The sequence below is a fragment of the Anabrus simplex genome, chromosome 3, assembly GCF_040414725.1.
Source record: "Anabrus simplex isolate iqAnaSimp1 chromosome 3, ASM4041472v1, whole genome shotgun sequence".
Classification (NCBI taxonomy): Eukaryota; Metazoa; Arthropoda; class Insecta; order Orthoptera; family Tettigoniidae; genus Anabrus; species Anabrus simplex.
This window is the reverse complement of record NC_090267.1, coordinates 334,759,976-334,785,843: the sequence shown is the minus strand read 5'-3', so window position 1 is coordinate 334,785,843 and position 25,868 is coordinate 334,759,976. Positions and strand designations below refer to the sequence as shown.

The following is a 25,868-nucleotide window of genomic DNA, read 5'->3' as shown; positions in this document are numbered from 1 at the left end:
AGTACCTTCCACTCAGGCGAAGAGGCTGTCAGCAATGTGGTGGACAAACATAGAAATAGAAATCAGGATCGCCAGCTTACCATCAGTGACAACACAAGATTGAGCAATGTAGTGCTGCATTATGAGGGGACCCGACCCCAAATTAATTTGGGGAAAGAAAGAAAATGAGAGATGAAATGCTGCCATCTTAAGAGCCCCATACACGCGCAGACTTAGTCGGAGGTAAGTCTGCGCAAACCAGTCTCTTCAGACATGTCTCTGTGTGTATGGCCGATAAGTCTGCCGACAAAAAGTCTGCAGGCAAGTCTCTGACATTCTGGCGCTGCTTGAATTCAGCTGGAGACTTTGCGACGAAAGCGCTATCTCGGAGTTGTGGCAATAAATGTAAACGTGGTGAACTACAAATATGAATATTGAAATAATTTTTTGCGCGTCTTCTTCGTGCCGAGCGCTACATTATGTCCAAATAACAACTTATTTTCTATACCGACTATCTAATTAATTTCAATCCGTATATATTTTTCAACCATCCGAAGTGCATAATCTTAAACAGAAAACAGCTGAGCGCGTCATATTCAACCTCCTTGGTAAATAATCATTTAGTCTGAGCGTGTGTGGGCAACTGCATACTTCCGACTTACCTCCCAGAGGCAAGTCTGTGCAGGTAAGTATTCCAGAAGTCTGCGCGTGTATGGGGCCCTTTACAGTCTTGAGTCACTGAGGAACAAAATTGTAGTTTTCTTAGTATGGAAAGGTGGCATAGTTGTTGGCTTCTCACCAAGGCAGCCAAGGTTTGAATCTTGGCCAGTGTATGTGAGATTTTGGAACTGAAAAGTTACACCTTATGGTTGGAATTCCACGTAAAACTGGAGGTCCTCTGGCTATGATCACGATATCAACTGTCAGGCCTATATAAAACTGCGAGCTTGCTCGTTGGCTGTTAGGTATGGCAAGCATAACTGGTGATCCAAAATCATTATTTATGTCTTGTTTGAAGTACTTTAATATTTCCATGTACATATCCTACCTTGACTGTTTTACTTTTCATTTTTTCAGGTAGTCCGTGGAACAACTCCAGCCCCAATGTTGAGGATGAAAAGAAACCATATCCAAAGCTTGAAAAGAAGAATAATGTTCTACCTCTATGGGGCAATGAAAGGACAATGAATTTGAATCCTCTCATACTGACTAATATCCAGTCTTCCCATTACTTCAAAGGTAGCAATTCATTAATGAGTTTTTTGTATGTATCTAACTCTCACTTTTTTTTTTAAGCTTTAGTGTAGGCCCTAGGCTAGCACTGTAAGAGCGCGCTGCAGGAGACATGGAGGATAGTGCACCTCACTCGGTGTCTGAAAATGCTGTCAACTCTTACTGGAGCACGCTTTCTTTATAGGTCTGTGCATGTCCGAGTTAATGACAAAATTTGTTAGTCTAGCACAGCTGGTGTGCTTAGCATTGAGGCTTTCGAAGGGAGTGTGAGGTGGGGCCACTGTTTCATGGCAGACCATTAATCTAATTATTTAAGAGTTTTTATGTTGTATCCTATTTGGTAAAGAAATTTATTTGTGAACAGTTTTCAAGCTTTGATTGATTTTGATTGTAAAATAAAAGTAAATGTACAACGTCAGATCAAATATAAACGGGAATTATTTTTAAAAATTTATGCCATCAACCAAAAAACAAAACAAAAATACACATACAGAGATCACGTTTCTACATAGTGTCCTGCTTTCCATACACATTTTCTCCATCAGATTGGTAAGTTTTGATGCCATCCTGATAGAAAGGAGAGGGATGTGTGCTGAGCCAGTTGTGCATGAACTCTTCTACACTCTACTGGACTGTACGGAGGGTGTTCCAGAGCTGTCCAGTGAATTTCCTCCAGTTTTACCCACGTTAAAGCAGCAGTATGCGGCCTTGCATTGTCATGGAGGAGAATGACATTTCAGATTGGTTGCCCACGTCGCTTGTTGCAATGCGCAGCTTTTGCTTCGTCTAAAAGGCAACAGAAATAGGCTGCATTAGTTGTCTTTTTTTAATGAAGAAAATCCAGCAACAAAAGCCTGCGGAGTCCCAGAAAATGGTTGCAAGCACCTATTCAGGCGTGTTTTGGTTTTGACTGGACCTGCTTCGTCCCCTCGCCACCACTGCATGCATGCTTGCTTGCTTGCTTGCTTTGACTCTGGGGTGTAATAGTACACCCAAGTTTCATCACAAGTGGGTGGTTCAATTAGGTACATTTTAGTGACCTAGTAAATATTTCTCACATGGAGTTTTCACACAGGCCAGTTCTTCATTCAAAAACTCGGTAATCCTTGCTCGTAACTCTTGGTTTTTGACCTTTGCCAATGGGATATTCACTTTTGTAAACACTTCAACTGTTCTTTCTGAGAAGTGATCTGTGGAAGTTTTCCAGTGTTTACAGCTATGTGCCCCATAACCTGAACAATTAATGCTGATTTATTCTTTTCACCTTGTGCACAACGCAGTTGAAGCAAGAATGACAGGAAGTGGAAACACACATCTCGCATCTTGTCTCGTGCTTTTCAGTAATAATTGATAGAAAAGTTGTATGAAACCAGAAATTTAGGAAGAAATTAACACACTTCTTGTGTCTTGCAGATATTATTTACCAGTAATAATCGATAGAAAGTCGTATGACCGTTGTATAAATTTAATATTAATCAATTCAACTTCTTCTTATTAGTATTCTTCAAGTGCCATATCCAGTCCCCCAAATGTTGGCGATCACCCTGGAGGAAGCACCCCTTTCTTTAGCTAACTTGAAGAGTTTTCTGGTGTTGTTGATGCAAGTGCAGTCTTTGATATTTTGGAGCCATGACATTGGTGGTCTACCAGCTCACTTGCCTTCTATCTTTCCTTGTAAAATGAGGTGTAGAAGCCAATACTTTCTTCCTCGTAGAACATGACCTAAATAAGGTGTTTTCTTGGCTTTGATGATGTTTGCCAGCTCACGCTAAGCTCTAGCTCTCTTTAACACTTCATTATTGGTTACAAAATCTGTCCAGTATGAGTATCAATTAGCAATTAATACTAATCGATAGTAACAGTTGAAAATTGAATTCTGGACGTTTTTCTGTCAATAAACATGGTTTTTGCTTTAAAAAAATGATAAATTCATACCTACAGAATTGCAAGTATTTGCTACTTTAACATTATTCGTATTTTGAGGCAAAATTTGCATTAAAATTTGCAGCTATCGTAAAATGCAAATTTTTCCAGTCCCTATTCATATGACAATATTTCTGTTGTATATCAAAGTTAATGATAACATTTGTCAGAAACATTACTTTCAGCTCCCATTTTTATTCTTCTTCCTGGTTCAAATGGGCCTACTTTGAACACGCTTGTTGAACTATTGGGCTTTGATCTTTGTCCAGTATTGGCGCATTTTCTGCCGGTGTAACTTTCTTTCATCTGTCCAGGGGTTACCTTTCTTCCGGGGTTTTCCTGAAATCCATGGATTTCCTTCAGGGTACCTCTATCTTGAAGATCTGATATTCCCAGTTCTAGCTGCTGATACAAAAATAACTCGGAAACCCCTGCCCCAAGGCCACTTTCCAAGCCAGCCAGTCACCTTGAGCCATCCCTCTCACTTTTGTCTTTGTCAGTACGCTTTATCATACAGTAATCGTTCAGTCAAATTACAGTAACCCGCTGGTAGTCAGGGAAAGTTACAATATCATTGGAATTAGTTGTGTACTACTCTGAGTGGTAACGTTAATACCAGTAAGTGTAAAAGTTATTCTGCTTCTTGTAAACTAAATGTTCTTACGTTTGCCAATAATAATGGTGTGCGGGTCGCTGCCCGTGAATTCGTTGTTCAACCAAACATGATCAGATATTGGCGAAAACAACAAGGAAAACTAATGGTCGCAGAAAAGAATGTTGGATCTTTTCGCGGACCGCAAACGGGTAAATATTCTGAATTTGATAAGAATATGGTGTGGGTACAGGAAACCAGGAACAGCGGCAACATCATGTCTCATGAAATGCTAGAAATTAAGGCACGTAAGATGGCAAAGTGTTATGGAATCATGTCGGTGATGAATGAACTGTCATAATTTTTTCCCTAATAATAACGCATCTATTTTTAATTTTAAAAGAATATCCCTACTGGTATTTTCCGTTTATTTCAGACGCGGTGAACATGAAATTAGGCCTACCCTACCACGCGCGGATACTTGCCGCAAGTGGGGTAGATTTAAATCAGGCTAATATTGTATAATGATCCATAATTGTATCTTTTGAAACCTGAATAATACATTTTCTGTTTTGATATTTTTGAGGATGTTCTTATGTATAGTTATTTAATGGATATTTTAATATGCTCTTAATTTTTGAGATATGCGTATATAAGATCCTCCTCGATTTTTCAGCATTAAAAATAGGATAAAAAGTGGGTCTTATACGCGAGTAAATACAGTAACTCAGTTCGTATGCAGACCAGGTCAGTGTCGAGTTTTACACCAGAGGTCAAGTGCGCTTTTGGTTTACGTCTTTCTCACGTTAGGGCAGAACGAGTGTAAAATGTCACCATCACTTCAGAAGGCATTCTGTGTGTTGCTGTTTAAAACGTTGAAATCTGTAATCGCTGTGCAGTGTGCATTCTGGAATCAATTCAGTGACACTGGATGTTTATGTAAGGTTCTGTGATAAGAGTCAAACAGGTATTTTCATGGAGTCCTCGTAAATCAACCAAACGGTCCAGTCAAGAGCTGCAGATTCCATAATTGATGATAGCCAGGGTGAAGAGAAAACATCTGAAACAAATACCGTACAAGTTGTAGCTCTTACTGAAGCTTGGGGTTAAAGGCATCCTTTTGTGTAGACATCCTGCGTAAAATGGAAGAGACACCTTTTTCACCTCTTTTGATTTTCAGTGGCTCGGCTATGTTCCATGTAAACGGTTAAATGTTAACCGGCACAATGACTACATCTGACAGACAGAGAAACCACATGCACACATCAAGCACAGGTGCAATTCACCAAAGTTAAATGTGTTCTCTGAACTTACTAAATGAAGTTAAATGTGTTATTCACACTTTTTCTTTGCTGAAAATTCTGTGACATGTTTCACCCACCAGGGCATGCTGTAACAGTGGCTGTTCTCGCAAATCAAAAGTTATAGTGCCGATTACATTTTCCAATGAGATGGGCATCACCCCATTGTCACGGTGTAGTGCAACATTTCCTCAATCATACTCTGCTGCAAAGGTGGATGACGGCACGCTACTTCCATGGCTACCCGGATCACCCAATACTATATTACACTGTGTAACGTTTTGTAGGATCTGGCAAAGGACCCTGTTTACGTTCCACCTCTGCCTGTGGATTGAACAGACCTACACAACACCAGGTATGATGTCAATTTTGCAGGTATGCTATAGTGTGTGTAGAATAAATTGGACTGTCATTTAGATGTGTGCTGTGTGACCAATGGTGCCGCTTACATTGACAGACTTTATATGTACCATTACAAACTTTGGCAATTTATATAGACTAATCAGAGTGGGTATTATCAAGATCATTTGGGTTTAGAAGTTGAAAATCAGTACTGAAGCCCTTGTTCATTATCAGACTGTATCTAGAAAAGCAGAGAGCCTCCGTGGCTCAGACGGCAGCGCGTTGGCCTCTCTCCGCTGGATACCGTGGTTCAAATCCCGGTCACTCCATGTGAGATTTATGCTGGACAAAGCGGAGGCGGGACAGGTACTCCGGTTTTCCCTGTCATCTTTCATTCCAGCAACACTCTCCATTCTCATTTCATAGCATCTATCATTCATTAATAAATCGCTTTGGGAGTGGCGACCCTATCGTACTAATAGCCTATATCTACTTCATTCATTCCATCCCTGACTCGGACAATGACTGGAAAACAGGTTGTAGGTTTTGATTTTCATCTAGAAAAGCATTGGGAAAATGGGAAGGGTATTGTCAGATTGGGCAAATATTACTAATGTGGAAGAACTGCAACACTGCTACTTAATCTTTTACATAATAGCCAATTATATATCCAACATGACAAAAGACTACAAAATCGTACAAAGTAAAACGTTTCGACTTATCAAAAATATTGATCGATTTATATTGGTGCAAAACAAGAATAATACAAAACATTAAATTGTAATCTCAGTGGATATGATATTTATTGATTTAGAAAAGGGCTGTGATCAGTGGCGGCCCCTGGCCAAATTATCCGGCGGGGCACAACTTATAATATGGACAGTCAAGTAGAAACTTAAGGTATCAGTTGCAAAATATAACACTAATGCGCATGTGAATAAATACACTAACAACTGACTTGTAGATCAACTTATCCCATTTACAGTTGGTGCCAGTTAGATATTAAAACCAAGGAAAAAGACAGTAAAATGTCTCAGTGGACACGAACCCGTGACCTCTCCCAAGTGTTATTTCACTGAGATAAATGGCCAGGGATAAGCTGATCCACATTTCATTTATAACCTGTTCCCCTACAAGTCAAGTAATAATGAATACACTAACCTTCTTATTTATAGATGAAGTCATTACTTCGATAACTTGCTGGTTGAAATCGGGAATCGAACGTACCATTTTACTTTCAATTGAAAGTCTGTCTTGGCTCATCGTATTCCTCAAGAAGATCTTTATTCGATTTAGAGTAGAGAAACACCTTTCACTTTCCACTGTCGACATCGGGATTGTAACAATGATGCTCAGTAACCTAACGCATTCATTGAACGTGCCTTGCATATTGTTGCGCAGAAAAATTGCAAAAGCGCCGCAGCACCATCTGCCGCACGCACGTCTACCCTGGAATATAACACTTCAAGTTCGGTCCTGAGCCTGGCTTTGTTCACTTTCGGGTACGTGTTTATGGTTGACGCGAAATCTTTTTCCGGAAAGCGAGTACAAAATTCTCCAAAACCTGATACCCAAAAAGGTTGGCAGTAAAATAGTATCACATGTTTCCAAAGCAGCAATTCGTTTTCGTTGCTGGAACGTTCGCTGCCACTTAGGTGGAACTGGAGCTTCATAGTCATCAGTTTCCTCTAAATCAGATACCAAGACAGGGTCACTATTATTCATCTGAATTTGGGAGAACAGTGTATCAATATGAGGCATCCCTCTATGGAAGAAATGCAGCCAATATATGAAGTTAGCTTCGATCAGTAAGCTGATAAATCCAGAAGCTTGTCCTACAGTGTTTTGATCTGTCTCTGTTTCAGATATTGTTTGGAAGCATTCAATTCAATCAGGACATCTCTGTTTTCAAACACTGTATTGACAATGCGGGTCTGAAAGTTCCAACGCTTTGGACCTGCTTTCGGCAAGTGGCGCATTTCAGCTGTATCTAGTAGTTCGGTCTGTTTACTAGAGCAACTGAAAAAGGAGGAAATTCCCTGATTATTACTGAAAAATATCTTCACTTCTTTTATATCGGACGTGGCTTTCTGCATAATCAAATTTCCTACATGAGCATAACAATGAAGAACAAAATTAACTGCATTATATACTTCCTTTATGCGTGCTTGTACACCAGTCTGCGCACCGCTCGTTATACTAGCCCCATCAAATGTTTGACAAATTAGTTTTTCAGGGGTTTTGTCAATACCCAACTTACTTAGTTCACTAAAAATCACAGAGCTTATACCTTCAGCTGTATGAGTGGATGCCAGAAAGAAACCCCAAAACCGCTCATGTATTTCGTCATTTATGTGACAGCGAAATATAAGCACCACCTGCATTTTCATTGCATTGTCGGTTGTTTCATCTGCTTGGACGGCTAAGTAATTAGCAGCACTGATTTCTTTCATTATAAAAGTGTGACATACTTCGAGCATAGCATGTAGTATATCGTTCTGTATCGTCTTTGACGTACCCTTAAAAACTGTTGCAGATTCTAAATGTTCTTTCATTGCGATATCCAAGCTAGCTACAAAGTCAACTAAACCGCTAAATATTCCAGGATTGTTTGAATCGGTTGATTCATCATGGCCACGGAGCGCAAGTTCAAACACACCACAGAATTTTACACAATCAATCAGACGAGATAAGATATATCTATTTTTGTCGACCTGTTCATGCTGTTGACGAAGTAAAAGTCTGTACCCACTATCAAGTTGCATCCTTATGTCCAGCTCACCTAGAAGTGTGAGATCCATTTCGTTGTTTAAATGTTTCTTCGATTCGCTGTGTTTTTTTCAGTTTTTCATTCAAATGCTTTAAATCTTTGACACCTGTTGTGCTCCACACATCGTCACCACTGAATAGAATGCAAGGAAAACAAAAAAACGAATTTCTCTCTTCGCATCCACATAACCATTTCGCTTTAGCATACATACCACTATTTCATTTTCTGTTGAAATTCTTGTTTTTTCCCTCCGTCCGCTCCACAATAATCATATCAGGTCGCGGTGGTCCTAAACTCTTGGCACGAACTCTTGTCTCAAAATTTAATTGCTTTCCAATTAACTCACTGACTTTATTCGTTTTAAAATAAACAAGCACAGAAATACACAAAATATAACACTGAAGAGAATTCACGTCACACCCAGTGTTTTTGTAACTAACTTAACAGTAGCACTTCGAGCAAAAGAGAACGTGTGTAAGTGCCGGAACAAAATGTTACTGTTGCTAATTATTGGTCTCTTGGTTATCTGATATAACTTATTATATCTGATATAGAAACACGGTAACCTCATTTAAGATAACTTAATTTAATAATTCAAACATCTGAAAACAACTAAATCCTTGCAGGAGCGATATGAACACATTTTTTAAATAAACAAGACTAAAATAATATTAGATTTACTTTAGTTACAGAATTGGTGAATTGGCTACACTGATGTTTGTAAAGCGTGGTTATTTCTCGTGATCTGTTATTTGCTCTATGCGTATGAGCTGCAGAAGTCCTCAAGGATCTGAGTGCCCAACCTGAAGTACTCCCCGTCGCCCGCTCACCCACACAAGCCCACAGCTGTCATGGATGTTCACCATCTTCAAATACTGTGTTCTAAAGCGCAGGCGTGTCTTTTGGGCACAAGACGGTCTAGTGCTCAGAGCTGCGAAGTTCGCCTGCCACTCGTCTCGCAAGGCTCCTGCAGTCATTGTCGCACTGACAGCCACAGCTTGTCTCTTTAAATAAAAAAGGTATCCTCTCTTTGTGCTTAAAGACATTGTGGGTTTAAATACCTACCAAAATCCGTAATCCAGTTAAGAATATAACTTTTTTTTTAAAGGTGTGATCAAATGTTCCACCTTTACAATACTAAAAGTTTTATTATTTAATTATTTGAATAACATTTTTAAAATATAACGGAATATGTTTCATCTATCTTGTAGACATCATTAGCCACAAACATCCATACCACGCCGAGCTAGTTATTCTTGGGTAGGCGAGAACGGCCCTCCACTGCACATTCCACACACGATACTACGATCAGATATTCCACCCAATTATTTTTTAACAAGAATTGTCAACATCATCACGCCAATAAGACGATCTCAATATCTTTTTACTGGAATCCTCACTCATGTTTATCACGTTATTCGATCGTCTTTATTCTACTGAAACTAAACATTATGCTCCTTATCAAGTTTTTACCGACACATCGGAATACTGTCCATCAACACAGCACCATCAAGTCAAGAAGGACTCTAATGCCAATTTTACTGAATCATCTCATGTGTACAATTTTTTAATTTCATTTTTAACTGTATCCAAGTGTTATGCTCAACATTCCAGCACATTCTTCACTATTTTAACTGACGCATTCGGCAATCCGAATTATTTTAATGTGTTGTTTCTTGTCCTTGTCCTTTGTGCTTGATCTTGAAACTTTTCGGCTGATGGTGTCTACAAGATAGATGAAACATGTTCCGTTATATTTTTAAAATGTTATTTAAATAATTAAATAATAAAACTTTTAGTATTGTAAAGGTGGAACATTTGACCATACCTTTAAAGTATACGTACGACAATACAGGCTTTATAATGAAATACATTTTATACGATATAACATTTTGTCATGATAATATATGTAGAAATATTTCTGTTGTTCGGCTTTAGCCCAACTAAATTATAAATTATTTCCCGAAATTCTGAGTGCAAAAACTTGACAGGGCACATGCCCCTGTGCCCCTAAGGGCCCATCGCCACTGGCTGTGATAGTACCCCCGGAACAAAAATTTTGGAAATCTAATTCAGAAAGATACTGAAAAAGAACTGTATAAATGATAGAATCATTTCTGTGTACTACAAATGTTCCAATTGTGTCAAGACACAAGTGGGCAAAACAAGGTAGTTTGAAATTGAAATTTGACTGAATCATGGTGGTATACTGTCACCTTTACTGATTTATAATTCTGTTCATTAGGCCAGGAGTGTATGGAGGTAGAATAATGACCTCAGTGTTACTGTTGATGATATTGTATGAAAGAAAAGTGTAAGAACAACTGGATGCAGTAAAAGGGAAGATTGAAAAGTAGAGAATAAGGATCAGTGTGTAGAAAAGCAAAACAAAAGAATTGACAAGAGAAGAATAGGGAGCATTGCAAACGAGTAACAAGGATATTGAAGCTGTGAAGAATTTCTGCTATTTCAGACCTAATAGAGAATTCAATAATAATAACAATAATAAAAATGACATGTTGTCTCCACAGGGGCCTGGTGCCAGTCTTTCGATTTGGCAGCTCGTAGGTGACCTTCATGTCTGAAGATGTGGCCCTACCCAAGATAAGTTTTAATGATGAAGGCGGCACAAACACCCGAGCCAAAGGAATTAACCACTGAAAGCTAAAATCTCCTACCCAGCCGGGAATCAAACCCGGGACCTGTCAAAAGGCCCTGCATGCTAACACTATAGTCATGGAACCAGACTAAAGAATTCAATACTAGGTATGGAAATCAACAAGAGGATAGAACTTGGGATTCATCTTAATTGGAAAAAATGGTAGACTGGAACATAATGATTGATTAGAAGTGAAGGGGGCTGAAAATACGATACATTTAACCCCTTGACGTCGACCTCCATACGACATATAGACCTCATTTTCTTCACATACTGCCGACCTCCATGCATGATATAGACACCTGCTGGCCTAAATTCATTTTGTTGTAGCTTGTAAAGTTTTCAAGTTTTCAAGATGGAAATGGTATATCTTTGAAGGAGAAGATCTCTGCCTTCCCTGTATGAATCAGCCCAAATCAATGTTTCTCCTTTGTAAAATGTTTGAAATAGTCTGACCTCTTTCCGCGTGAGAGCATATAGGGCCAGAGTTCTGCTGCATTCTAGCAGATGTACGTTTCATTACAGGATGTTTCCTTATGTAGATTGATAGCATAAATCACCATTTCTTCCCTGATATGAATGTTGACATCATCTAGTGAGAATTCCTATAATTCTTTTAACGCCTTGAAATCTCTTACAACTCATTACTTCACTCACTGTCACTTTGAAATACAATATTGTGTGGTGCAGAAGCATGGCACAGTGCGGTTTGAATGAAAGAGAAGTAAGTAAGTTTTAATAAATCAGATGATAACAGCACTACACCAGACTGAGCTGAGCAAAGTGAGAGTAGACACACAACATAAGGAATGGGAAGGCATGATAAGCACGGCCAAGTAATGGACGACAAAATATGCCAAATTATACCCCCTCTTTCTCATGAAGTAATCGTCCCATTAAACTGGGATTTATGCTAAATGAATCTTTGAACTATTGTTCACGGTTCTTCTGCTCAAATTTCCCAAGGCAACGATTACCGTCCTTTTCATTGCATTGTGAAACAACCTAGGCAAATACAAGAACATTACTTTCATTCCGTACAAAATGTGGAAGATCTATTCTCTATTTCTACACTATAAGGTAAATATTAAGTTAATGAATGTAAACTACAACTCTACTGTAAACATTTCAAAATAATCTGAGCTAAACTGTTGTAACAGTGAATTTTTAAAGAAATCGCTGCATTTTCGCAGTGCTCACATCTGAATCACCTCTGTCCGCTGGGTAAAGCGGCACTCAAACGTTCTCCATTGCTGAGGGGTTAAATAAAGGAGATGAAACATTTATCTACAATGATATTTACAATTTTAAAAGTTTATGCCACCTTTCTACTTATGTTATTTACTTCCAAGTTTTATCTGATATTGGAATCACTTCTATCTTGAAACTACTGTATATCTGTTAAGAATTTTAAATTTTTTCAGTTAATTTGTACGAATTGAAGACATACCACGAGGTAATAGACGAGATCTACTACAAGGTCACTCATTTGGAGCCATGGGAAAAGGGAAGCCGCAAGACAGCAGGCCAGACGGGCATGTGTGGAGGGGTGAGTTATCACATATTCTTAATATAATAATTACTTCAGCTATCATAGTACCAGTTAGCCCATATTCTGACAAGTTTCCAGATTGTTCTTACTTGGGAAGTGTATACAGGTTTTTACCTGCATTCAGCATAATTCTGATAATTTATTGATAGTTCACTTTTTTGGAGAAGTTTTCTGAATTACAAATAATAGTGCTATAGGACTGATTTCGAAAGGGACTGGGCGAGTTGGCCGTGTGGTTAGGGGCGCGCAGCTTTGAGCTTGCATCCGGGGTTCGAACCCTACTGTCGGCAGCCCTGAAGATATCTGTGGTTTCCCATTTTCACACCAGGCAAATGCGGGGCTGTACCTTACTTAAGGCCACAACCTCTTCCTTTCCACTCCTATGCCTTTTCTATCCTGTTGTCACCATAAAACCTATCTGTGTCGGTGCAACGTAAAGCAAATTGTTAAAAAAAAGAAATTGAATGGAAGTTTGACTAGGCAAAATTGAATTAGTGTTGTTTAGGTTTCCAATTATATTTTAAAAAGTTAATTAATTATAGAATGGATTCTGTGTACCAGGTGAGCAGTGCTGGTGGATAGGCTCTTATTGTTTGTGCCCTAGGTTGGGTTGTAGGATCAAATCCTAACTCAGTTGTTTGGAATTTGATGGTAATTTGATATGAGAGATCCATTTCAGTAGATTTACTGACAATTTAAAGAATGCCTTTTCAGGGAAACTTTTTGGTATTCCACACATATCATTAGACTGATAGGAGTTGAGGGGATGTTAAACACACATTATTATTATTATTATTATTATTATTATTATTATTATTATTATTATTATTATTATTATTATTATTATTTGGAAATTCCAGGAATATCTTTGTCGAGAATATGTTTCCCACATAGTATTAATACAGTACAACCTCGTTAAGACGTTTCTGCAGGGGATGAGGAAAAATAACGTTAAGCAGAAGAACGTTCTGCTGAATACACAAGTATAAACTATCGAACAGTGATATGGAAGTACTTAACACGATTTTTTTCTTCCTGGCATGAGAACATTTTACATTATATATTCACAAATACAGTGAAAACTATATCTACCATTTCTGAAGATGAGAGCAGAGTATCAATAGGTGTGAAAAACATGAGAGAAAAGTATGGAAACCTTTTCTCCTGGGGCTTAAAAATAACAGTGAAAAACACCAGACAACAAATATGAAAACATTTGCATGGGGGCCCATAAAAATATCATCGTATTATTGAAGATCACACACTTTCTAAAACAAATCTTAGCAGAAGCCCTTTATTTTGACCAGTGGGTTATTAACATCATTTTCTAGTCACTCTCTTATACAATATATTAGAGGTTACATGTGGCAATGTGCGACTGCAAGGAAATTTCTTTGGCCCCCATTTTGAATCCGACAAAAATTCGACCATCTCAAGTGATTGAGTCGAAACTCGAAGGTGCGAGTTTTGGAATGTACTTGGTCTTGTTTCAACATTCGTGCAAGTCGGTCTTGATTCGCACCATCTCTGCGCACTTAGAGTTGCAAATGCCAGTCCATTTTCTGGAGGATTTTAATTTTGTCTTTATTAGTAAGGAATTGGTTCGTTTACAGTTCAGCTTCCATAACTGCAACAAAAATAATAAATCGCTTTATGCATGCAATACAAGGGATCTATTTCATGCATATTTCAAAAAAAAAAGATGGGGTGGAACGAATCGGACGTTAGGTGAAGCTTTGGAGGGCATTCACTGAGCATTACCGTTAATGAGCTGTATTATTTGCTCAAGTGAATTGTTAAAAAAAGAAATTGAATGGAAGTTTGACTAGGCAAAATTGAATTAGTGTTGTTTAGGTTTCCATTTATATTTTTAAAAGTTAGTTAATTATAGAATAGATTCTGTGTATCAGGTGAGTAATGCTTGTGGATAGGCTCTTATTGTTTGTGCCCTAGGTTGGGTTGTAGGATCAAATACATATGCAACTGACAAACTCACTTCAGTCAAGCTGTATTTTGGAATCGTGTGGAAAGAAAACATTACTAAAACGTATTCTGAATAATAAAAGTTTACAAGATAGCTGCTAAAAAGTCGCCACTTCGATGATGATGCATTCTGCAAGTTTTTATCTGACCTAGATTTTCAGTCAAACATCATCAGAAGCACGTGCGCTAACTGTGCCTTTTGTCAAAATGAAAAGAAAGAAAAGAGGTTTGTTTTATTTAATGCAATAATAAATTTTGTTTGTGACCGATCCTTTTCTTATTTTAACTCGGGGACTGTGGCCATAACTTGGTCATGAAATGCCATCTGAAGTTGAAGAAATTGAAAAAAAGGAAGGAATGCAAGGAGATGGAATCTAGACAAGTTGAAAGAAAAGAGTGTGAGGAATTATTTCAAGGAACATGTTGCATGATGACTAAATGAAAAGGCTGAAGGAAACACGATAGGGGAAGAATGGACAGTTGTGAAGAATGTCATTAAGGCTGCTGAAGATAGGTTAGGAAGCAAGGAAAGATCAACTAAGAATCAGTGGATAACACAGGAGATATAGTCCTGATTGAACAGCAAAAGTGCAAGAATGCAAAAAATGATAACGGCAGAAAAGAATACAGGTGATTAAAGAATAAAATGGGTAGAAAGTGCAGGAGAGCTAAGTAAGAACGGCTGAAAGAGAAGTGCAAGGATGTTAAAGGTTGTATGGTCCTAGGAGAGGAAGATGCTGCAAACAGGAAAATCAAGGAAACCTTTGGAGAAAGGAAAACTAGCCACTTCTAGGGAAAGAAGACAAGGCAGAAAGATGGCAGGAACATATACAACAGTTGTATCAAGGTACAGAGGTAGATAATAAGGTTCTGTAACAAGAAGAGATTGTTGATGGTGATGAAATGGGAGACCCAATTTTGAGGACAGAATTCAACAGCTTTGAGAGACCTAAATAGGAACAAGACACCTGGAATTGATGGCATTCCCTCTGAATTACTGACTGCCTTAGGAGGAACCAACATGGTAAATGAAATGGCGTATGGCTTTTAGTGCCGGGAGTGTCCGAGGACAAGTTCGGCTCACCAGATGCAGGTCTTTTGATTTGACACCCATAGGTGACCTACACATACACCCAGCCCCCTTGCCAGCGAAATTAACCAATTATGGTTATAATTCCCGACCCTGCCAGGAATTGGGTTGAAAATATTTCGGTATTTATATAAAAAGGGTTATTAGAGAATGCAAACATTAAGATAATGAACCCAGGACCCCTGTGACCAAAGGCCAGCACGCTAACCATTTAGCCATGGAGCCGGACACCAGCATGGTGAGCTGATTACATTTGGTGTGTAAGATGTATGATACAGGAGAAGTGCCATCCAATTTTCAGCAGAATGTAGTTATACCTGTTCACAAGAAAGCCGGTGCTGACAAGTGTGAAAACTACCGCACCATTAGTTTAGTATCTCATGCCTGCAAAATTCTAACACGTATTGTTTACAGAAGAATGGAAAGACAAGTAGAAACTGAGTTGGGAGGCGATCAATTTGGCTTCAGAAGAAACTTATTAACACGTGAAGCAATCCTGGCTTTACGTGTGATCTTAGAGTACCGAATTAAGGACAAGCCCCCGTACATGGCGTTCGTAGATCTAGAAAAAGCATTCAATAATGTGGATTGGATCAAGCTATTTGAGATTCTGAAGGTGATCGGGATCAGATACCGACAGTGAAGAATTATCTACAGTCTGTATAAAAATCTGTCAACCGAGCGAGTTGGCCATGCAGTTAGCGGCGCGCCGGTGTGAGCTTGTATCCGGGAGGTAGTGGGTTCTAACCCCACTATCAGCAGCCCTGAAGATGGTTTTCCGTGGTATCCCATTTTCACACCAGGCAACTGCCGGGGCTGTACCTTAATTAAGGCCACTTTCTTCCAACTTCTAGCCCTTTCCTATCCCATCTTCACCATAAGACCGATCTGTATCGGTGTGACGTAAAGCAGATTGTAAAAAAATATCTGTCTGTGGTGATGAGAATCAGGGGCTTTGAAAAAGAGTAAGCAATCTAGTAAGGAGTGAGGCAAGGCTCCAATTTGACTCCCCCACCTCCCCTTTCAGTGTTTATATAGAACAGGTGGTAAAGGAAATCGAAGAAGAACTTGGAAAAAGACCCACAATCCAAGAAGAGAAGATCAAAACCCTGGGATTTGCCGATGATATTGTTATTTTATCTGAGACTGCAGAAGATCTGGAGAAATTGCTGGATGCTATGGACAGAGTCTTGGGGAAGGAGTACAGGATGAAAATAAATAAATCCAAAACAAAAGTAATGGAATGCAGTCGAACAAATTCAGGTGATGGAGGAAATATTAAATTAGGAAGTGATGTCTTAAAGGAAGTAGATGAATATTGTTACTACTTACTAATAGTAAGGAGGAAGTGTTGTTTGGTGGTGACAAGCTGAACATTGATCGCTCGTGTAATATTAGCTGATCTGATCAGTACGTGTTGTCAGTGAATGAATTCGGGGGATTCTCCCGTTGCCTCGTCGCACGGTTGAGTTTCCTCAAGAATTCGCGTTTGAAATACCGCCATTTCCAAATCTAGCGAGAAATTACTAATAGTAAGGACATAAAATGAGACTAGCACAAGCAAGGAAAGGCCTTTCTTAAGAAAATAAATTTTCTCACCTCGAACATTGGTGTAGGAATTAGAAAGATGTTTTGAAAGACTTTTGTATGCAACATGGCATTGTATGGAAGTGAAACATGGATGATAACTAGCTCAAAAAGAAAGAGAATAGAAGTTTTTGAAATGTAGTGTTACAGAAGAATGCCGAAGGTGAAGGTGGATAGATCGAATCACGAATGAAGAGATACCAAATTGAATTGATTAGAGGAGATCTATTTGGCTAAATTTGACGAGAAGAATAGATAGGACACATCCAAATCACCCAGGACCTGTTCAGTTGTGGGTTTTTTTGCACCGACACAGATAGGTCTTATGGCGATGATGGAACAGGATAGGCCTAGGAATGGAAAGGAAGCGGCCGTGACCTTAATTAAGGTACAGCCCTAGCATTTGCCTGGTGTGAAAATTGGAAACCACGGAAAAGCATTTTCAGGTCTGCCGACAGTGGGGTTTGAACCCACTATCTCCTGGATGCGAGCTCACAGCTGCGCGCTCCTAACCGCACGACCAACTCGCCCAGTCAGTTGGTTTTTTGAGGGAAGTGTAGACGGTAAGAATGGTAGGGGTAGACCAAGGTATGAATATGACGAGCAAATTGGAGTAGATGTAGAATGTAGTAGTTACGTAAAAAATGAAAAGGTTAGCACAGAATTTTGTGGCATGGAGAGTTGCATCAAACCAGTCTATGGACTGATGACTCAAATGACAACAACCACATAATACTGTGGAGTGAGAAATGAAAAGAAATATGAAGCAAGAAAAATCGTATGTCCCTCAAATTATAGTTTTGGCTCCCTGTGCAATACTAACAAAAATAACATACAGTAAAACTCTGATATGACGGGCAATAATGAACACAGACTCGACAGATATTTGCAACTCTGATAAACTTCATTATTAGGTATCCGCATTGATGCTATCTAATTAAAGTTGAGAACTTTCCACCATTCAGTGCAGTTATAGACTTTGATGCTTTAACGATCATGGCCACCAGGTGGGCTATTGTTCAGTGGCAGAATGACCTAAATTATATTTAGATAAAAGGTACAGTAGAAACTGTACCTCATAAAGTACATGACTTAGAGAGCTACAACTTTGTACAATTACATAATATCTATAGAGTCTATGCACTTATCACATTTCATGAAATTCAAAAAGATCAGGTTGAAAATTCCACCTAACTGTATTGATTTCACATTGAATGATTCACATGTGTTCTGTTGTTTCTTTCGACTTCATTTTGAATAGTTGTCGTTTAAGCTCCTTTGTGTTGCAGGTACGAGGTGTAGGTGCGGGAGGCATCGTGTCCACTGCCTACTGTCTGCTCTACAAACTGTTCACCCTCAAGTTGACTAGGAAGCAGGTAAATGGGCTACTCACGCATCCAGACTCGCCTTATATTCGAGGTCTGGGTTTTATGTACATCAGGTAAGTAGGCTCTAGGTCTCTATTCTGCCTAGTTCCTATTGGCTTGTGGGATTCCTTGTGTAATAATCATTAAAACATGTTGCAACAAATATTCTGTGGTGTAGATTGAATTGCTGCCTCATATATCTGAAGAAAATGTGTGGTAATTTCTGCTTACCTTCTTTTATCTTGCTGATTTTACATTGGCTGAATAAGTTGTCAGACTTTACAAGATTGCTAGTCTGCATAGATGTCTGGGAAAGGACAATGACTGTCCCTCAGATTACAAGATGGATGGTTAGCAGTTACTGAGTTGTCTCAAAAGTAGGCAGAATAGTAAAGTATAGAAGATGCTATTTGCAGTTTATAATATGATCAAATTATATATTGGTAAAGGATGAGGAATCTGTTAACACATGGGTGACGGGCCCCGAGAAATCTCGTAGTACGCTCGCCAGCGGTAGGTGACGGGCCCCGAGAAATCTCGGTTTTATTCACAACATTGTTTTTGGTCTTCCCGTGACATCTCTTGACCATATCTTGAACTATTTCGGACGTGCACATTGAGTAGAATAAATCGTAGATGTATACCTGCCACTTTTCTTTTATTCACGGCCTCTTTTATTCTTTGATTTAGTTTCGAAACGTCGACTTTCTTCCTGCCGGTTCAGTCAATGACAAGATGGAGCGCCCGCGGAATACGGTGTTAGCTGACGACGATATTTTAGAAGAATTATATGCCGATGATCGTTCAAATGGAAATAGTCTAATGAATTAGTGGAAACTGAATGTGAGAGTGATAGCGGAAGCGATATTCAAGCCTCTACAGGCCGTAATTTACCTAGTGTACTTATTTATTCAAGTGATTCTGGCGATGACAACGATGTAAACATTAATGATGTTTTAGGAATTGACGCTGAATATGGTTTTGTAAAGGCAGATCCAGAATTACTAGGGGCATTGGAGAGTACCCATACCAACTTTAAAGATAAAATATTGACTGGTTTAATATTTATTAACGTCTTTATAATCAAGTGCACCCTAGCATGGTTAGTAGAAAAATGTCCGGTCCACAGGGTATGTGACAAGCTCAAGCATCCGGTCAGCAATGTGTTAACACGTTCGCGGCCGCTCGAATATCGGCAACCATTACCGTGGTACCGTAATACTTTTTTTGTTTAAAGGAGTTCATTTCTGTGTCCTTATGCATTTTAGATTATTATTTTAATTATTTCAATATTATTTATGTGCATACGAGCCATGACGCACACTCTGCGTCAGCGGCACTACCGATGAGTTTTTCACCTTCGGTGCCGTTTGACGCAGCATGTGCGTCATGACTGGTAATGAAGTGGAACGAGGAAAATAATGTTTTGTTTGATTGTAGAATTTCTTTACAACAAAAAAACAAGTTTTTGAACATTTCACACAAAAATACTGTGCAGTAGAATCTTATTATTGCTGTGTGAACAATGTATACTTACATTACTCCATAAGCTGTTCAATGTAACTACAGTAGTCCATACAGTATGCTACAGTGACATTTCCTCGCAAAAATAACTCTTCTGCAAATGCGTTACATTCAGTTACAGTGTTATTCAGCGAGTTGTCATCTGCAATCAAGCGAAAACAATCAATAGGTTTCGCGTCACTTGGCAGTGGAACCTTCATTCCCGGCCGACGAATAAAGTTTGTTTCATTGAGGACGAATCTGAACTCCAAGAAATGGCCCCTGAAATATTGCCCATGTTATTTGGCGGGAGATTTGGAGATGAGATATTATTTATGTCTTCCTCATCTTCTGTAATGTGAGAATTGGGAGTAGACACTCAACACACACATCCATGATTAAAATTCTCACTCAGGTGGCTACAGTCACTTTTCACACTGTCATCGCTGTCGTCACTATCATTGCTGTCACTGTCACTAGCGTTCAGGAGAGCTTCCAGACTATCATCATTAATTGCAAATTGCCTGTTTATCCCGCTAAGACGGGGTTTCTTCCGGTGAGAAGGTACTGAAACTTCACTGTTTCCTCTTGGCATAGCGGAAATGTATGCCAACTTGTAATGGCTACAGAGATTGTACCTAACAATTGATCTGATGCCCGGATGGCGCATATGTTTAATAACACCTTAATAATGCACATATAAGAGGTCTGTTTGTTTACATACATATTGGCAGAAATACGAGCTTTAATATTTGGCGCGGAATGTGACGCACGTGTCGTCATCGGCACTGAGTGAAAGTGGAGTCATGACGCATGTGTGTCGTTATCGGCCGCGAACGTGTTAAGCGCGTGCATGTATTCTAGGTTATGTGAATCCTCAGCAGTATTTTCATGCAAATTCAGTTAGAAATTGTTGAATGGTATTGTCTGTAATACTATATGTATTTATAAGAAGTTTGCTGTATTTTTAGTTTACTAGGTCAGTAATATACCGTATTTAGTCGCATATTGGCCACTTTGTTTTTACCACTTTTAAGTTTCTAAAATCAGGAGTGTGGTTATTATATGAAAAAATTTCAGAAAACGTTTCTAAAAGATCTGGAGACATATAGCCTTTTAAACTGCAGTAAAACCTTGTTAGTTCAAAGTTGTTGCAACACAAAATTCGGACTTCAAATTACATGATTTTGATTTAACCGCCAACTCGTAATTCAGCCCTTGCTGTGTCACAAAATATTCTAAGACCCGTTACTGCATGCAATTAACCTTGATTCACACTTTGAACCTTTCAAATACCATGGGGGAAAAAAAAAAAAAAACCACTATTTCCTAAATGTATCCAACGAGGTGCATTTACAATATTCAAATAATGCACTTGGATAACTCGCTGACAAACGCAACCTCACGCTACGAAACAAAAAACGTATGATTCAAAGATGACAAGAAATCTATGCTGGCTCCCCTGTGCTAGTGCTTTATTAATTGGATTTCTGTACTGTGTGCATTTTAGATGCCCTGTACTTGCACGGAAATTTCCTGATGCCCTTAAAACATCGTGTCTTATCGAACTTTCCTATGACGAGGGGAGAAAGTCTCTCACTTCTATCTGCATTACAACGCAGTAGAGTGACTCTGTCCTTGTACGATTTCCTGCAGTGGCACTTCTCTCGTAATTCAGAAATGCCAACACTTGCCGCGTCACTAAGTTTTCTAAGACCCCTTAATGCATGCAATCACCTTGATTCACAGTTGAAACCTTTCAAATGCCAAGGGAAAAACTATTTCTGAAATGTATCAAACAAGGTGCATTTACATTATTCAAATAATACTCTTGGATAAATTACTGGCAAACATAACCTCACGCAACGAAAGGAAAAAAACACACGATTCAAAGATGAGGACAAATTATGCTGGCTCCCTGTGCAAATGCTTTATTTTCTGGATTACTCTACTGTTTGCATTTTTTAGGTGCCTTGTACATGCACGGAAGGTGACCGACGCCCTTAAAACATCGTGGCTTATGGAACTTTCGTATGACGAGGGAAGGGAGTCTCTCGCTTCTGTGTAAATTGCGACCCAGTACAACGACCCCCGCTCTTATACGATTTCCCGGCTAGCACTTCCCTCTTTTAAAACCATAAGTCCGTTTGGGCTTGGCGTTAAAAAACAATGCAGTTTCTTCAACATTGACAATATTATTCGGTGCGTACGAATTTACCACGTATGAGCCACACTTTTTCGCCAACTGTCGGTATCGCTAGTGCTCCCGGATTCTGCTACTCCGCACACTGCCTGCCACATGATATTGTGGCATTCCTTAGAACACTGATATGAGTAAAGGAGTGGAATCGGAAGTAAGGCTTTTTGTGGATGATGTTATTCTCTATAGAGTAATAAATAAGTTACAAGATTGTGAGCAACTGCAGCGTGACCTAGAAAATGTTGTGAGATGGACAGCAGGCAATGGTATGTTGATAAATGGGGTTAAAAGTCAGGTTGTGAGTTTCACAAATAGGAAAAGTCCTCTCAGTTTTAATTACTGCGTTGATGGGGTGAAAGTTCCTTTTGGGGATCATTGTAAGTATCTAGGTGTTAATATAAGGAAAGATCTTCATTGGGGTTATCACATAATTGGGATTGTAAATAAAGGGTACAGATCTCTGCACATGGTTATGAGGGTGTTTAGGGGTTGTAGTAAGGATGTAAAAGAGAGGGCATACAAGTCTCTGGTAAGACCCTAACTAAAGTATGGTTCCAGTGTATGGGACCCTCACCAGGATTACCTGATTCAAGAACTGGAAAAAATCCAAAGAAAAGCAGCTCGATTTGTTCTGGGTGATTTCCGACAAAAGAGTAGCGTTACAAAAATGTTGCAAAGTTTGGGTTGGGAGGAATTGAGAGAAAGAAGAAGAGCTGTTCGACTAAGTGGTATGTAATACCAATATAAATGGTCCGTTATTGGACATTATAAATTTTCCGGCTAACTCATTCCTGGTTGCCAGCGTTTCGCTCTCGTGTGCTAGGCTGGGCTCATCAGTTGGTACCTAGCACACCTACCAAGACGCCCAGCCTAGCACACGAGGGCGAAACGCTGGCAACCAGGAATGAGTTAGCCGGAAAATGTATAATGTCCAATAACGGACCATTTATATTGGTATTATAAATTTACTCATTCGGAACAAATATTTCAGATTCCCTATGGGAATCAACATTTATATCATCTGATGGCCAAGCAGGCATCAATTTTTGATAATGAGACAAAGTCTCTCATAATGTATTGGCACTGCCGTTGGCTACAATTAGCCTATGCAGTGGCCTCCATGATATGCACTAGCCAGCGTCTTGTTAGGTGTGCTAGGTACCAACTGATGAGCCCAGCCTAGCACACTAGGGCGAAACGCTGGCAACCAGGAATGAGTTAGCCGGAAAATTTATAATGTCCAATAACGGACCATTTATATTGGTATTATAAATTTACTCATTCGGAACAAATATTTCAGATTCCCATAGGGATTCAACATCTATATCATAAGTGGTATGTTCCGAGCTGTCAGCGGAGAGATGGCGTGGAATGACATTAGTGGACGAATAAGTTTGAGTGGCGTTTATAAAAGTAGGAAAGATCACAATATGAAGATAAAGTTGGAATTCAAGAGGACAAATTGGGGCAAATATGCATTTATAGGAAGGGGAGTTAGGGATTGGAATAACTTACCAAGGGAGACGTTCAATAAATTTCCAATTTCTTTGAAATCATTTAGGAAAAGGCTCGGAAAACAACAGATAGGGAATCTGCCACCTGGGCGACTGCCCTAAATGCAGATCAGTATTGATTGATTGATTGATTGAAAAGAATTACGATTTCACTGTAGACATACCGAAGTGAGTGAAAGTGTGCAAAGCTACCCTACACGTTTTAGAAGATGCGTTCTATCATGACATGGATAAAGTTTTAATTTAATACTCTGTGGTTTTTTTTTAAAGGCAGTTTTGAATTAAATGTCTGAATTTTGGTCAAATTAAACAGTTTAAATAACATGCAAAATCGTACCTCATAGTTCCGGGAACGAGAGCTTCTTCGAATTAGGCTGGATTTTGAATTATCGAGTTTCTACTGTATTAATAGAGAAGTATTTATATAACAACAAAGAGATGCTGTACTATTGCCAATAGGGCTTTTGACTAGTACAACATTATAGGGAGCTGAGATCGGTACATCCACCGTCAAATGAAGCGTGGTAAATATTGTGTGAGATGTGAGATAGTAGTTAAATCGAGCCATGATTTCAGTACAACTTCAGTGTAGGCCAAGATGGAATTTAATGGTATACCATTACTTATTATTGCTGGGAACAGAGAGTGATGCTGTCGCTTTTTTCATCAGGTGCTATGGAAATATTAATTGCCATTTTAAAATGTCCAACCTGTGTGTGTTCAGTCCATTTACTTAGAAGTTACCATGTGCCTTTAAGGCAATAATAATTACGCTGCATGCTGAGTTAATAGCCTAACCTTAAAATGTCACTCTAGGAGCATGCTCAAAGGACAACATGTTTTGACCACCTTACTTGCACCTCATCACGACAAAAGGCAACTGTATTTAACTTCAACCATTGATTTACTTTTTCTTCGCTGCATATCTGACGTCAGATTTGTAGTCAGCCTAATTCATTTCTAGGAGATGTGCATGCTGTGTTCCTGCATCAGCTGGGGGTTTTTTTTCGTGCATGCGTGCGTGGTTGTACATTGTCTGCTGTTGTCACTCCACTGCAAGCTGTACAGCATTGTCAATAACATGATAAAATATTTCGATTCTCCTAGTAGGGAACTTCATATATTTGTTCTGAGTAAGTAAATTCATTGGTCTCTCTTACAAAAATCTATGCTTGTTAGGCCATCAGTTGGTAAAGGATTCTGATTCTCATAGTGCATTGGCACTGCCGGAGGTTCCAAGTAGCCTGTGTATTGGTCTCCACTACATGCACTAGCAGTGCGCCTTGGTAGGTGTGCTAGTGACCAACTGATCAGCCCAAATTGGCACACTGGGGCGAAAGTCAGGCAATCAAGAATGAGTTAGTTGGAAAATTTAACTACCAATAACAGACCAATTGTATTGGAATTTTTTAATTTTTAAAAATTTTTTAAAATATTTTTTTTGCTAGTTGCTTTACGTCGCACCGACACAGACAGGTCTTATGGCGACGACGGGACAGGAAAGGCCTAGGAATGGGAAGGAAGCGGCCGTGGCCTTAATTAAGGTACAGCCCCAGCATTTGCCTGGTGTGAAAATGGGAAACCACGGAAAACCATCTTCAGGGCTGCCGACAGTGGGATTCGAACTCACTCTCTCCCGGATGCAAGCTCACAGCTGCGTGCTCCTAACCGCACGGCCAACTCCCCCGGTGTATTGGAATTTTGTCAACACACAAAAGTAATTGATACTCCTAAGTTTAACATAGTAATGTATACTGTATGAAATGAGTAATGTTGCATGTATTGTTGAACAGTCACCGGATACACACTTAGAAGATTTTATTTACAAACTTACAAAACACAAAGTAAAATTGAAACTGTACAAGGAGGCTATTATTAGTTTTTATTCTGTTTGTAATTTACCAACTCTGTCATTTGCAGAGGAGCTAGATTGTTTACAATTTGAAAACTTTGTAGAAAGAAATGCATACTGTCATACTTTACCAATGTTGTTCATTTTAAAAATCCATTGCATATGAATTGGCTAGTTCCACTTTAGTCTGCATTAGAGGTGCTCAGCTGGGCACCCATTGAGGCTGGCACAATGCGGTCGGGCTGACCCTACGTATGCGGGCAGCTTATGTAGCAAGCATACGTCACAGTGAAGCGAGAGAGCGAACAACTTGGCAGGGAAGTGAAGCAATGATAATCGATTGTGACTACGAAGCTCTCTTCCCTGTCCGTTTCAAGATATTCCGGTTTGCTTTATACTGTGCTGGATATAAACAGTCAGT

The 25,868-nt window shown here is 39.2% G+C and overlaps 1 protein-coding gene across 2 annotated transcripts in view; it reads left to right on the top strand.

Annotated features, from left to right (window-relative positions):
• LOC136867305 (pre-mRNA-splicing factor 38B) overlaps positions 1 to 25,868 on the top strand; it is a 141,802-nt gene that overhangs the window by 6,048 nt on the left and 109,886 nt on the right. For both annotated transcript variants that reach the window (XM_067144458.2, XM_067144459.2), the window contains exons 2-4: positions 1,057 to 1,218; positions 12,224 to 12,348; positions 18,301 to 18,452. In XM_067144458.2, the coding sequence (XP_067000559.1) occupies positions 1,057 to 1,218; positions 12,224 to 12,348; positions 18,301 to 18,452 (439 nt within the window). The remainder of the gene's footprint in view (positions 1 to 1,056; positions 1,219 to 12,223; positions 12,349 to 18,300; positions 18,453 to 25,868) is intronic.